Raw genomic sequence first — 14923 nt, forward strand, 5'->3', positions numbered from 1 at the left:
TGGCACTACCAAAAAAAGCAGCTGTGGCATCTGTAAAGCTGATGCTTATATGGCGGTGTTTGAAGATAAAAACAGTTCCGAGCAAGCCCAATGACGCCCCCTATTGATCAGAGGCCAGCATGACATTCTTTCAGTTTGAAGTTTAATGTTAATTCCATGCCGTGTTTTCAGTAAGAATACAGATGGTACTTGTGGCTCCGGTGACAACATCCAGTAGTACAAATCAGATTCACGTAACACACACACCGACCGGGAGGAAAAGGAGGAGGTAAATGACGGGGAGGCGATAGAAGAAGAAAAAGAGATGAGTCAGCCTCAAGGTGTCGTGGGGGGAGTTAAGATACAGCAGGCCTCCATTTCCCAAACTTTTTTTATTTTTTTTTTATTTCATCTGTTCGACTCTGTGCCCATGCAAACTTTTTTTTTTTTTTTTTTTAAATGATACAATCAAGAGTGTTGGGCCTCCCACACCACTACGCAGACGACATCACCTAGTTAACGCGACTACAGAACCCTGCCTAGAGCGCGACAGTTGGTCCAAGCGGACAAGAGCAGAGAGGCGACGTTCTGCCGTTTGTCATGATTACAAACTCAAGAAAAAAATAAAATAAAAACGCAACAAAAAAATAAGAACAATGAGACCTGTCGGAGGGCACTTGAGTTGTTCCGCGCTTCCCTTTTGTTGTGTCTCTTTGCAAAAACGAAGTGCTCGGTGACACTACACACACTCACCTTTTAAATAAACTCTTACATGTGTGTTTCGTGTTTGTTACAAAGACAGGCAAGCATACTTGGCAACAACATGAAGCATAAAACTAAAACAAAAAGAGGACGTGGACCTTAAAGAGCACAATCTTGCAAACAAGAGTCATCAGGAAAAAAAATTAAAATACAAATCAAATAAGTATTCATTTCCCCACCTTGAAGGGTTAAACCCAGCGTTGGGGTCTTTTGATGAGGGAAGTGGGAGTGAAGGGGAGAAATGGAGGAGAAAGAGTAGTAGGATGGAGAAGTGGAGGGAGTGCTAGAAGGACGGGATTGGGGGGGGTGTAAGGTATAAGGAGGATTGTGGGCTTGTGACTTTGGCGCTTGGGGGTCTCACTTGGCCTCTTCCTCCGCTTCCGGCGGTGCTTCTGTGTTCTGTTCATCACCTGAATGATAAAACGGGCAAACATCAAACTCCTGTTCTTAAATAATATCAAACGCAGACAGGAAAAACACTGACGCGCGCAAACGCAAATTACGAGACAATTGGTGAGAAAGTGTCTTGTGAATGTGTGTGTACAAACCATGAACAACCATGTGTTACTGGTGGAAGGTTCTCATTGTGACATGAACTGGAATAATGTGTACAAGCTTGGAAGGGTTGCCATGGTGACAGCATTTTAAAAAAGAAAAAAAGGAAGGGAATTCTATGTTGGCGCTAACAAAAGGCGAGAGAATCCCGGAGCTTGTTAGCGTTGACGTCTGCTACGCACGCACACGCACGCCTATCGCCATTTTGTGGCAGACGACTGTTAATTAGGAGAACCTTGAAAAGCACAGCAAAGACGCGTTCATTGGTTTGGTGGGAGGCCCAGTCGTTAGTGCAGGATGTGACATCACAACTTCCTACACATGCAGAATTTTTGGAGGGTGAAGGACAAATAGCGCAATAGACATTTGAGAGAAAGGACACGACAAGGACGCATGTTAAGGAATGAAGGAGTGAAAGTGAAAGTCGCCAAGGAGAGAAGTAAAGAAAAGTAGGAGGCAAAGGAAGGAAAGTGTTGTGAGGTGACCAGTCAAGGTGGCGAGGGAGTGCTAGTTGAAGCAACACAGAGGAGGAGGAGGAGGAAAGACTTACAACACATTGTTTATTAAGGAGGGAGCGAGAATGAGGACGCGTCCCTCTTAAGAATCTATGAGGAAGAGATGAAAGGTTAGAGGGGGGCCGGGCAACATGGACAGACGGGAAGACGTCTCACCATCTCCCTGCAAGTCTGAGGTCCAAAGTGTCAAGTTGTCGCGTAGCAGCTGCATGATGAGCGTGGAGTCCTTGTAGCTCTCGTCGCTCAGAGTGTCCAGTTCGGCGATGGCGCTGTCGAACGCTTCCTTCGCCAACCTGCCCCAACGTTGACAAGCGGGTCAGAACGCCGCTCGCATCCTCCTCCGACACGAAGGCAACAAAGGCGGCGGAAGTACCTGCAAGCGCGGTCCGGCGAGTTGAGGATTTCGTAGTAGAAAACGGAGAAGTTGAGAGCCAATCCGAGGCGGATGGGGTGCGTGGGCGCCAGCTCGTTGAGAGCGATGTCGCTGGCGGCTTTGTACGCCACCAGGCTGTTCTCGGCCGCCTCCTTCCTGTCGTTGCCGGTGGCGAACTCCGCCAAGTACCTGTGGTAGTCTCCCTTCCTGTGGGTGGCAACGCGCAAAAATTACTCCAAATTTGTCAGGAGCACACGGCAGTCTGACGTTTGTTATCCAGTGCTTTGATGCCATCTTGTTGACTCATTCACTACCAGGCAAGTCTTTAAAAAAAAAAGATCTTTGACGTCTTTAGCCGTCAATGGTAGTTAAAAAGGGACTTTGTTGACGTGAGTTGAGGAGTTTCATTTAGACAGACAAATGTTTCCAGGCCATTCTAAAACTTCAATGATGCAGATTTTCACTATTTGAGGCAAGGCTGAGTTCACGTCCACCACATTGGAACACTGAAGTCCTTTTAGATTAGTTTCAAGTGACATCTTGACAAGAACGAGCGTCATATGTCGAAGGGGGGGGTTACAAAAAGAGCTGTCGCCACATTTAGACTTTGTTTTAACATCAAATCGTTTGTAAATCATTTACTTCCGAGGGTAATGTTGTTAGGAGTCGGAAAATTTTTCAGTTGTTGCGAGATCATAGTTCATGTACATTCAGCTGCTTTTCATGCAAATGGCGATGGTCCGATTTGCAGCCAGTTGCACCAGGAAGTAGCCACTGCCAATCATGATTACAAAGGACAATAATGAAAGAAGAAAAAAAAAACTTACATTTTGTAATAAAAAACCTTGGACTCTCCCGAGGTGGAGGCTGGGATAAGGTGCTGGTCCAGTACTTCCAGGATGTCTTTGCAGATTGATTTCAGCTCTTTCTCTACCTGCACACACACGCCAACAGGAAGTCAGTCTGCTGAAACGAACCAAATGTCATCGCGGTGGTTACAACGTGCGGTCTGACCAGCTTCCGGTAGTCCTTGTACATTGTCAGCTTCTCCTCGCTGGCTTTGCTCTCCTCCTTCTGCTCCAGGCTGCTGATTATCCTCCACGAGGCTCTCCGCGCGCCGATCACGTTCTTGTAGGCCACCGACAGGAGGTTCCGCTCCTCCACCGTCAGCTCCGTGTCCAAGCTCGCAACTTGCTTCATCGATTCCACCATTTCTAACGGCGCAAGACGGGAAAACAGTTATGGTGCAAGTTGATGTGACGTTCACGAGGTACAAGACCGAACTGAGGAGGTAAGAGAATATGAGGATAGGTTGAAGGTCCGGAGAAAGCATGCGAGGATCGAGCCAGGATTCATCTGCCCCCTCGCGACAGACGCGACAGGCCCAAGCTGCAATGGCGCTAAGATGGTGGGTGCTAACGTTAGCGGCAGCCATTTTATCCACGAAATAACATCAAGCCCAACAAAAACACAAAGATGATCACAGCGATCTGGAAAGGTGCCAGAGGTGTTCCCGTTTACGAACCCAGCAAGTTTTTTTGCCGACGTGGGCATTTTATTAATGGAGCTGCCAAATTGCTCTGACGCTCGCATCGGCCATCCTCGGACTTGGCGGGGCGCTGGGAAGCGAGCCAGATTGGGTTTCACGGCCTCAAGGTGATTCACTGCAAAGTGAGGGCGAAAAATGGCTGCGCAATCCAGAGATGAAGTGCAACGAAAAACAACTCAACATTTGTGGGACTTGGCTTGGGAGGTTTAAGATTTTATTGTCATTGGAAATGACTTGAAAAGAGCGCTTGGATAGGCCACCGGCCTTTTGTTCAACTAATTCATACTTTTGTTGTCAACCAATTGTACACATTTTGAACTAACACTGCTTTCATTCAGAACATTTTCACAAGACACTTGAGAAAGAAAAAAAAAGACATTCTGCCAAGATAGTTTTTATAATATACAAGGGTAAGCTTTGAAGTTCTTGTCTTATCAAGCAAAGGTTAGGGTTTCCAAATAGGGTTTCAAAGGATTGGGTATCATGGAAGTTCAGGTTTTTTAGTCTGGGTTAGTGTTCTGATCAACCGTTAAGATTTTAAACAGTAAAGTTTGCAATTTACAACAACAGTTTTAGGGCATCATAAATGGAGTTTCTTGCCAAGGTTCATGTTTCAAATTTGTTTCTATCCCAGGTTGTGGCTGCAAACATGGTTTCCATCTAAGCTTTAGACAAAGGTTAAGGTGTACAAATTGGGAGTTTTAAGGCCAGTTTTAGGGTTTGAAGTCCTTAAGGGTTGTCCTGCTTTTCGTCCAACAAGGGCTGTTCATTTAAGAATTATTGTGGGCCCCTGTCAGGAAAGAGTGACTATAAACTTTTACGGTCCAATCAAATGCAAATAAGAAGCTGTGAATCAAAGAGACCCCAGGGGGAAAATAATTACCATGTCGATGCTAGGTAGCCAGCTAGCTCAAAGCATGTCGTGTACGTCACAGCACGGCCTACCCCATTCATTTGGAACTTGAACTCGCCTGATATATTTGATTTGTTTTCTATTCATTACACAGCATCGAATACGACAAATGCAACACTCGACTAGGACTAAAGGACGCCTCCCCTCCCCGATAAACCACTTGATGAGGGAGGCTTCGTTTTACTAAAAAAATGTTTTTTTTAAGAAAGAAGTCATTCAAACCACCACCTTTGATATGCATACTGTGTTTTTGACTGGGTGAATGTGAAACGTGCAGCCGTTGTGCGTGAGCAGCGTTCGGCATGACGAGGGCGAAGAAAGGCTAGCAGGCTAATTAGCTAGCTCGGTTAGCGGCTAATAAGCTAGCTGCTAGATAGGGAGGGGGGCGTTTAAATTATCAATTTAAAATGTTATGAACTGCGCTAAATGGCCATAGGCGAGTAGGGTGCTTTTATGACAATGTCGTCGTTTCCCCCCGGGTCACGAATTGTGCATTTTCACCGTTTTAATATTCCATTCGAATGAATATATGTCCGCCATTTTGTTTCCACCGAGCCCTGCGGATCCATGTGAACGGCGGCACCTACGCGGGGGGTGGGGGAGCAAGCCCGGCCAGGGAGGAGGCAAGCTGGGGAGTTCATGAGGTCGGAGCCCCATCCGCAAAAAAAAAAAAATAAAATACATCAAACTTACCGTCGTATCGCTCCGCTTGCTCGGCGAGCTTCGCCTGATATACTGCGTCCCCTCTGTCCGCCATGGTGCTCGGCTAATGCGGTGCTGGTGGAGGGGGGTGCTATTCGATAAAAGGAAAAGTCCCGGAGGGGGGAGAGAGAAAAGAGAGGACTTGTCAGGCCACTTGGTGGTTCCTGGCGGCGGAGTAGCAACAAGCACTACGGTCCCACGGTAAATATGGCGTCGGAGTAGCATCCGGGAACCCGGCGCGTCTCCACCCTCCACGGCATGAAACGAGTGCGACACTCCCCGCCATCCACATGACCAAGACTGCGTTATGAAAATGCGAAATCGAGCGATGACTGTCGTATTAACGACGCAACACCACAACGGGTGAATTCGTCTGAATTCAAAGCAACTCAACAATATGGCTTTCGCACTTCACAACAAATGGAGGTTAAAATGCAAGAATTTGCCAATTCTTGACGTTACTTTATGCTAACTTCTAAGATCAATCGTACCTTAAAGTGAGCATTAAATGCGTCAGAGTAAAAAAAAAGTGTAATGTAAACATTCGTAGAAATGATTTGCGTCGGAAGTTTACGTGACGTCACGAGTGGTCTGTAGTTATGACGTCCCAAATCCTGAGATTGTTTTTTTTTGGGGGGGGGGTGTTGAAAAACAGAGTAAGTGTCTAAAAAATAGAGTGTCTTGCCATAGTTCGGGTTTGCTGTGTTTCAAATAATGATTTCAAGTCAGGGTAGGGGTTTTAAAGAAGGCTTAAAGTGTTTCAAGGCCACAGTATTAGAAGATAAGGTTTCAAGTGTGAAATAGGGTTTTAAACAAGAGTGTAGGTTTCAAGGGTAGTTTGAGGGTGTCAAAGCTAGGGTTAGGGTTTTAAAAAAGGGTTAACTTGTTTCAAGGAAACTTTTTCAGTAATACAAAGTAAGGTTTCAAGCCATAGAGTTTTAAACAAGAGTGTAGGTTTCAAATTTTGGTTCAAGGCTAGTTACGTGTCAAAGTAGGGTGAAAGCCAGGCTTGAAGTTTCAAAATAGGGTTTCCAACCACTTTTGGTTTGAAGTTCGGGCTTCTACGCTAGTTTCACATCACCACAAATAAACGAGATCAAATTGTCCATATCTTGGTACATTTTTATTGACTAGGTATATTATTAACACATAACACCATACAGAAAAAAATAAAACAAAACTTGAAATATATTTTCATAACACTATGACATAATGTACAAAATAAGATCTTACATAAAATAAAATCTTACATTTTGCTTGTTTGTGGTCCTTTAACAGTTGTGTGGAATAGCACAAAAATATTTACCTCTCTGCGGGAAATGTTTTTTTTTTTTTTGTGGTTTAAAGACTGTTGTAAGGAGTGAAGGGATTAAGGTGCATGTTAACAGATTCATAAGTGGTTTCTTCAGCATTCACATGAGTTACAATAATCCCATTTAAGATGTTTTACCCAAGGCTACGACTCAGAACTTTTTTTTTTTTTAAAGCATTTACATGAGTTAAAAAAAAAGACAAACTTTTAACCCCAAAACAGACGCTTTCAGCATTTAGCAGCATGTTTATCTCTGGTCTAAAATATACAAAGCAGTATTAAGGCCGCATGAGGGGGGGACGTCGTCATTGAGATGATGACAAACTGTATTTATAGATTTTAATTGTACTTTTTCAGAAAAGTATTTAACATAAAAAAATAAAAAATAGAATGTACGTTCCAATGTAAAATCAAAATATTTAAATCCTTTTTGCTTTTGAAAATGACCAGTTGTACAATGTTCCATCTATTAGTGTAAAATTTTAAGTTCATTGATCTTCAGGTGTAACTTGGCAATATGGCTTACTTCATGTAAAAGGAAGACTTTCAAAATAAGATTACAAACGTCATATTTGTTCTTTTTTTTTTTAAATCTTATTTTGTCCGTTGGAAAACACTGCGACAAGAGTCGTAATGAGAATAAATGCACTAGGATACAATTTTTTGTTTTTCTCGTACAATGACAACCATTTTCACACTGTCGTCCGTGTTGTGAAACGAATGACACATTTTACCTCAGAAATTTTCTGACATTATTCAAGTAAAAATACTTTTTTCTAGAGGAAATACTTTGACTATTTTGGTATGGAGAACTTTTTAGCGATTAGTGGTTTGCTTTTTTGCAACTGTTTTCATCGGACTGTGACTTGCCGTAAAAAATACTTAACTCATAAAATTCAGCATTTTCATTTACATTTTTTTGGACTGATCTTTGTTATTTTATGATTTCAATCTATTTATTTTCTGTTAATTTTCTCCTAAATTCATTTTTGTGATATTTTAAATTAATGTTTATTTTTAATCAAGTTTGTTACTACTTCATTTTCCAACAGACTTTTTTTTAATTCCCCATGAAATTTTTTTGGGGTGAAAATGCTGTTGTAATATTTGGACTTTCGTAATGATGACTATTCCCATAACTTTGACTTCTTATGAAATGTTTTTTGTGAAATGGAGTCTTTTCCCACTTCCAATAACAACTTATCTTGTAATTGGAAACTGTTTTTTCCCCTCAATGATTCTTTGATGACTTCAGTCTTGCAATTGCAGCTGACCGAACATTCCTTTGAACAAATAACCCACCTTGGAGTAAATAAATATTCTTGCCACTGGCATGTATTCAGAAGTAATCCAAAAACGGACCTACGACAAGTTAGCCTGAAATACTTGATTGGCAGTGATTAAAAACTAATTCAGACATAGGTTTGGTTTTATAGGATTGGCTGAACATTCATTTAAACTCAACCTGGTAAACTCTTAAAAAACAAATATTGACTGGCTCGTCTTTTAGGCCGCTCGCTCGTTTAGTCGCTTCTAATGCAAATAGTGTAAAGCTCGAACAATGTCAGACGAGCGAACAAATGCAAACACATCTCAACACAGCCTGCAAGCACACGCATCGAATTGTTCCAACGACACAGAAACCGTCTGCAACTTCTTTTTTTAGTGACTTTCATGAGACGCTCGCGACTTAAAAATAACTCTGGCACTACAAAGGGTGTAAAAATGTAGCGCCGTGGATCTTACTCTGATAGTTGGGCGAAATAAAACTGCAATTATGTAAGTATGTTTCTTTTAAGCATAGCGTAGCTTATCGCACATTTGTAGGGTAGCAAGTAAATTTGGGGTCAGAAAAGAGGTTCACAGTCTTAACGTGGTAAGAATGGCCGCAGACTCCATTGTGTGCTTTTTTCATCGTTAGAAAGCATTTGGGAAGTAATCCCAAATTATTTTGGGTTCATTTTACAGCGCTAACGCTAGGTAGCTTTGTTTCAGTTCTGTTCAAATAAGAGATTTTAACAGAGGGAAAAACAGCTTTTACGTTTTGGATGGAACATTTCATCGTTGCGAGCAACAAAGACGCTCATTTGGGTCCTAATATGAGTCAACAGAGGACTGAAGCTTGGTTTTGAATTTAGTGTCACAAACAATTGACATTTTGCATCAACGAACCTTTACACATTGAAAGATTTTACACCTCAACACGACCATGAACTCTTCCCAGATTTTAACGTTGCGAGGCAACAGCAGGTAGTTCGGATGGTTAATCCGACCCACTTGAGTTCATGTCAGACTCGTAAAGGGTATGAAATTATATTTTATTAACCAAACGCGATGTCAGGAGATGCTTGGGTCCGGTTCATGAGTCTCAATTCACCTCAGGTTTGGCTGATGATTTTCATATTTGGTGTTCAAAAGATGTTTTTTTTTTTTCATTAACTTTAGTGTGATGAGGTAACACTTGGTACCTAGCATAGTTGTTTTGGTTTTGGCCGGGCTGACGCTGGGCATTGGAATATACCGTCTTTCCTTGACTGAAAGAGAAAGTTGGGTCCTTTTTTGCACATCGTTCATCTTTGCGAACAAGTCACTAGCGGCCATTTGGGTGCTAACAGAAGTATAAACCAGAAGACCTGAAGTTTCAATCGGAAGGGTTATATCTGGCATCACGAAGAAGAGGAAATTTAGAAAATTTGTCCGATTGAACACGTTAGCGTAGTGAGCTAATGCTAGGCAGCTAAGACAGTCAAGACTTTTTTTTGGTTCTGGCCCAAACGGGCATGGGCATTGGACTACATTTCTTTGACTGATGAATAAAATGTAAGACTTGTATAAATGTTTGACTTTTCTGAACTGCTCTTTCTACGGCAGAGTTAAATTAAGCCAAATAATGCCACTACAAAGCGGTTTGTTAGCGCGGCCCATTTTCCTTTTGACCTCAATCCATGTAGCCATCCAGGAAGCGTCCATCACTTCAAGACACAATTGATCCGCTATCAATAATCTATCACCCATCCCTAAAATGGATGTGTAAACATTCACTTTTTGGTTTGCACATGTGATGAGCGATGAATACGAAATATAACAGGCACAACGACCAAGTTGTTGTTTGGGATAAAAAAACAAAAAAAAAATCATCAAGGGAGAACGCAACCTAAAAATAAAATAGGTTCATTCATATACATTATCAATAAAAAACAAAAACAAAAATTGAAGTGTTATCTCGTTTTGGGTTTGAGTGTTAACCACGACAACCAGAATAATCGTTCATCTGAGCTCCGGCGTCCATCCAAAAAAAGAAGGCGTTCGATCTAAGCTCGTCCCTGCCGGCCTTGAGGGCCTGCGATATGTTTAGCTCGTTGGTTTGCATGGTGGGTGTGTGCTTTTGTAGTTTGGTGGCTTTTTTTTGGTTGTTTTTGTTCCCCTCCCTGACACAAAGATGAGCAAAAGGTGGGATGGCGGCGAGCAGCATTTCTCAGCTCTCATCTTCCAGGTGGTGTTGTTCCAGCAGTCGCACGTGGGTGAAGGGGAAGTGGCCGCGCTTGCCTTTGCATTCGCCCTCCCACTGGCCGTTCACATTGATCTTGGTCACTTTCACCATGTCGCCCACCTGGGCAAAATCACACCCAAAAATTAGATGGAAAAAAGAAAGAAAGGCACACTGATCAAAAACAGTCAGTTTCTTTATTTTCCTATTCACGAGCTTTTGTAAAATCTTCTCTAGTTTCTCAAGAGTTGAACTTTATTCTCATGTTCTCCTAAAATAGTCTTTTTCTGGAAATCGACTTTATTCTCGAAGATTTACCCTGTTTTTACTGATCGTGACTATTTTACACTTTTACAATTATCATCATAGAATAATTGCTTTCCAAATACTGTAAGCAAAACATGCATCAACGCAAGATGATTGCAAGGCAACTGGCCAAAGATCTGCTTTAGTGCTGCTGCTAACTCTCCTTTAATAACTGTCTCATCATCTCAGTGACGGGATGTAGTAAATCGACATTATCACTATCGTGGTGTCATTTCGCCAGCAGCCAAAAAACATTCAGGTTGCAGACCATGCACACTTAGCAGCGTTCGATTTCACCGTTACGCCGCCCGGGTGAGTTATGTTGTCGGGCCATGGACAGTTTAATCCAGCGTATACGTCACAGATTGGCGACTTAATGATCAAAGCTTGTCAGTTTGCGACGAGGACCTCAAATCATTTCAGCTGCGGAGCTCATAAAGAGACGGTGAGAAATGACAAATTGAGAGGGTGCTGGTACAGCAATAGAATCACATACAGGAGTTCTTGGTTGTAAGACGGTTTCAGTCCTATGTTGATGACATAGCTTAATTTCTTGAATTAAATTCTAATTATTATAAATATTTGGGTGGGAAAACAAACTCGTAGCCCATATATATAAATCCACTGAATGCAAATAAGAGTAAATGTGTCAGTAACTGAGGTTGCCTTCTTAAGCCGTGTGACCACGTATTCTTCAGTTGTCATTTTAAGGTCCCCTGTTATTAATTTCCTGGAGTAGATGGACAGACAGACAGATAGATAAAGGACGTATATGTACTGAAATAATGATAGTTTTTTTGTTTACTCACAAACCGACTGAGTGAAGTCTGGAATCTGTTGAACGAATGCCAAAAAACTGGCTGGATAGGTTAATTGTACCTTGCGCCATCTAGTGGACCAACTTTTAATTGTTCTCTGGCAAAACACCTGATTTCTCCCAGCACATTAGTAAAGGTTGAGAAACGCTGGTCAACTTGCTGAACTATCAGCTCCCAGAATGTTTTGCTCCCCTGGGTCGCACAATGAGACGTTTGCGTTACAATGTACAGAGTGTTGCATTCATGCGCTCGTCTGTGCGCGCCGTCAGCTCGCATTTGTAAAGCCACTTTTGTGCAAGTGCGCACAGGCGTGACGAGGCCATTTATCGGGCGACGCGTTTTTGGCTGAGGCAAACGAGGACAACAGTGAATGTCGGGGATGGCCCGGGCAGGGGGAAGGGGAAACCTTACCTCCAGAGCCAGTGCCGTCTTGTCGTAGGCGTTGGGCACCCTCTTCTGAATGGCCCGGGCGTACACCGGCCCGTTCTGTAGGTTAGGGAGCTGGGTAGCGACCACGGGTTGGGCGTACTGGCCCGGATCACCCAGGGCCTGGGGCGGACCCGTTCCGTCAGCGGCCGCCGCAGCGAGCGCAACCTGGCCCCCTTGTCCCGTGCCCACCACAGTGGTGCCTGGGCCAGCCGCCGTGGGCGAGGCGGGTCGGTACTTCTCCACGTAGGGGACGGGGATCATGCCAGCGCGCCCGTCCTGATTGGTGGCGTTCCACCACTGCTCCTCGGGCTTCTCTAGCACGCGCAGGATGTCGCCCTTGCGGAATGGGAGGTCCTCGTCGTCGTTGCCGAGGAAGTCGAAGAGCGCCCGGACAAACTCGGCCTCCTCTGTCTGCTGCGGGGGCGCGCCGGCGGTGGAGCTGATGAATCCCATGTGCTTGGATTTGGTGATGGGCTCGATGAGGGTGGTCGTGTCCAGGTAGTGGATCTTGTAGAACTCCAGCAGGGCCGGAAGGGCCTCGAACTCCTGATCCCCGATGCGAAACCGCGGAGGAGCCACGCCTGCCGAAGGAATGGTTGCTTGTTTAAAAAACGGAACAGAAAAATGTAGACCTGAAGAGGCATGATTATCTCCACCAAGGGCTTTGGACAGTGATATCCTGAACTGAAATACCATTAAACCACAAACGCAATATTAATCAGAATACCGTGTTGACACTATATTGATATATATCGCAAAAATATATATATATCTTTTAAACCTCTGCCACTTTCGGGGTCATATTGCATGATGAGTTTGAACTGGTGGTAAAGTTTTTTTTTATGTTTACAGTTTGAACTTGTAATATAGGTAATTAAAAACATTTAAAAGGAGCATTTATTACTTGTGGTTTTTCGTTACCGCGACAGGGCTTGTTCACTCCATTTACGTCAAAAGTGTGTTGACAGTGGAATATCGTCATTTGCCAGTTGAGTTGTGTCAAGCCAAGTCGGCAGCATGCAGCAGAAAAAAAGCAACTAAAGACATTTTGGGAACACCCGTCGACTCGCCCTGTTACATAGACGCCATACAGGAAACACAAGGTGGTAAAAGTAGACAAAGGCGGAGGACGTCTCAGAAAAAAGGGCAAAGGTTGTGTAATAAAGGGCCAAGAGCGCAGTGGCGTTAAAAGTCAAAAGCCTGGCTGCGCGAGTGCGCGACCAGGCCGGATGACAGACATTCCACGGAGGCCAATGTGAGCAGTCATCCCCCCCACACGCCACCCCCGATTGTGACAGCACAGCCTGTCCATTTCCATTCAAAAAAAAGGAAGCTTGCAGCAGTTAGCAAAGCGGGCAACCCAGCCCACATCACCATTGCTGCTTGCCTAACAACCATCCAGCCATTCTTTTTTACCGTACGAGACGGAGCACACCCTGGATTGGTCGCAAGCCAATCGCTTGGGCAGACACAAGCGTTCACATTCACACCAATGGACAGTAAAGCATCTTATATTGGCAAAGGAACCCCAAAAAAAACACGCTAGCACATAGTCTAAATGTATTACAGTTCAACGCAATTTCAGAAGTTAGACTTGTGATTTATTATACGGGTGACCAAATTTAAAAATATTTTCTTGATTAGTTGCTGGGGCATTCAGCCCGGAAGCAACCAAAACTGCGTTTATGAGCAAATAATAATCAGCAAATTTAGCGCCACATACAACTTAAAAATTGTTTTTATCAGAATGACAAATATTTAGCGTCCCTCGGTTTATTTTCCAAGTGAACAGGTATCACTATTTGAAAATGCTGTCTAACTTTAATACAATTGTAAACTGAATTTCATCAGGACTTGTGATTTTCTTTTTTCCACCTTCAAATTGAAGTGCACGGCTACTCCCAATTTTATAATAGTCTTGGTTGATTGGTGAGGTGTTTAGCCCAGACTAACCAAACTGCATTTAGAAATGGACCACTTTAGCAACAAGACTAACTTTAGCGCAATTCAACCCGTAATTTCACATGTATGATTCATTTTATTTTTTTATCATGAATTTAGATGTACGGGTAATCACAATATGAAATAATTGCATTATTATTATTACTATTTATTTAGCCAGTTTGTACAATTCCAACTTCTTTTCTGCCATGCTATGTAGGCTGCTAGCTAGGTCCCAAACGCAGCACAGCATTCCGCCGCCACCTACAACTTCTCGTTTATCTTAGAACAAAATAGCTCTGACGTCTTTTTGCAGAAGCCGAATTATAAAACACACACTCAAAAACATAATAGACCAGTGCCTTTGAGTTATTGTAGCGGTCCAGTGGTATTACACGGTCAAAGAGGTTTCATTGGACTTTCCACTATGGCGGTCTCGTTCCGAAGGCGGAGCGACGGGGGCCACAGCCTAGCGAGTCGGACGGCATTTTTAAAATAGTTACAGTGGATCGGGAAAAGGGAGAGTTGGGAGCACAAAACACAAACAGAAGCGTTACCTGATCCGGATAGTCGGTTATTACTGATGCTGTTGATGATATAATGGGACACTTTGGAGTTCTCGGATACGGACAGCACGTAGTCCCCGGGGCTGGTTATGGAGTCCCTCACCAGGAAAACGCCGTGCCTCTGCCCCTGCAAGAGAGAAACGGCTTCCTGGCGGCTCAGCCTGCCCCAGTACCAACTTGCGCGGTCTTCGGCGTTAAAATTACCGGCCATGACTGAACAATGAACGCCCCAAGGCTCGAGGCCCTATTCCCCCCTCCTTCGCCTCGCTTTTTTTATCCGCAACTCATACAAAAAACTTTGGGTCAGGGAAGCTCCCCCGGCATGGGAAAAAAAGGGTGCACTATCACGATTTGAAGCGGGTTTTCGCGAGCAACGTAGCAGCGCGGACGGTTTCTACGAGATCAGAGAAAGGCGAAAGGCTTGCAGATGAATGTTTTGTGTGATAAAAAGGAGCCAAGAAAGCTTCAAACTACTGTGCAACAAGAAAACTCCCGGACTGAAATGGCGGATCTAGGGAAAAGTTGACCTCATCTACCGGAAGGGATGCCTGGTCAATGGGAGAGGTGCGTTCATGAGCCCTGAGAAATGTCGGGGAAAAACATAGACGTGGTTCAAATTAACCCCCGTTGGGCATAGAGTTGTCATACATTATGAATAAGTCGTTTTATGCTGTTTTTATTTAATGTGATTTAAAAATATGTAAAGTATTTTTGGA

General features: G+C 43.5%; 2 protein-coding genes across 2 annotated transcripts; both read right to left on the reverse strand.

The window, feature by feature from the left end:
* Positions 1 to 125: 125 nt before the first annotated feature.
* Positions 126 to 5625, reverse strand: LOC148320569 (14-3-3 protein epsilon-like). The gene is made up of 6 exons (XM_088279212.1): positions 5340 to 5625; positions 3199 to 3398; positions 3012 to 3118; positions 2185 to 2391; positions 1968 to 2104; positions 126 to 1151 (listed from the first exon to the last, which is right to left on the reverse strand). Exons 1-6 carry the CDS (start codon positions 5401 to 5403, stop codon positions 1099 to 1101), a joined length of 768 nt encoding a protein of 255 aa, XP_088135338.1. The 5' UTR covers positions 5404 to 5625; the 3' UTR covers positions 126 to 1098.
* An 831-nt stretch (positions 5626 to 6456) lies between these two features.
* LOC148320570 (adapter molecule crk-like) lies at positions 6457 to 14825 on the reverse strand. Its single transcript, XM_088280075.1, has 3 exons — positions 14199 to 14825; positions 11683 to 12281; positions 6457 to 10270 (listed from the first exon to the last, which is right to left on the reverse strand). Exons 1-3 carry the CDS (start codon positions 14416 to 14418, stop codon positions 10136 to 10138), a joined length of 954 nt encoding a protein of 317 aa, XP_088136201.1. The 5' UTR covers positions 14419 to 14825; the 3' UTR covers positions 6457 to 10135.
* Positions 14826 to 14923: the final 98 nt, after the last annotated feature.

The sequence above is a fragment of the Idiotropiscis lumnitzeri genome, chromosome 17 (assembly GCF_059441095.1).
Source record: "Idiotropiscis lumnitzeri isolate Australia: NSW breed Sydney's pygmy pipehorse chromosome 17, RoL_Ilum_1.0, whole genome shotgun sequence".
Classification (NCBI taxonomy): Eukaryota; Metazoa; Chordata; class Actinopteri; order Syngnathiformes; family Syngnathidae; genus Idiotropiscis; species Idiotropiscis lumnitzeri.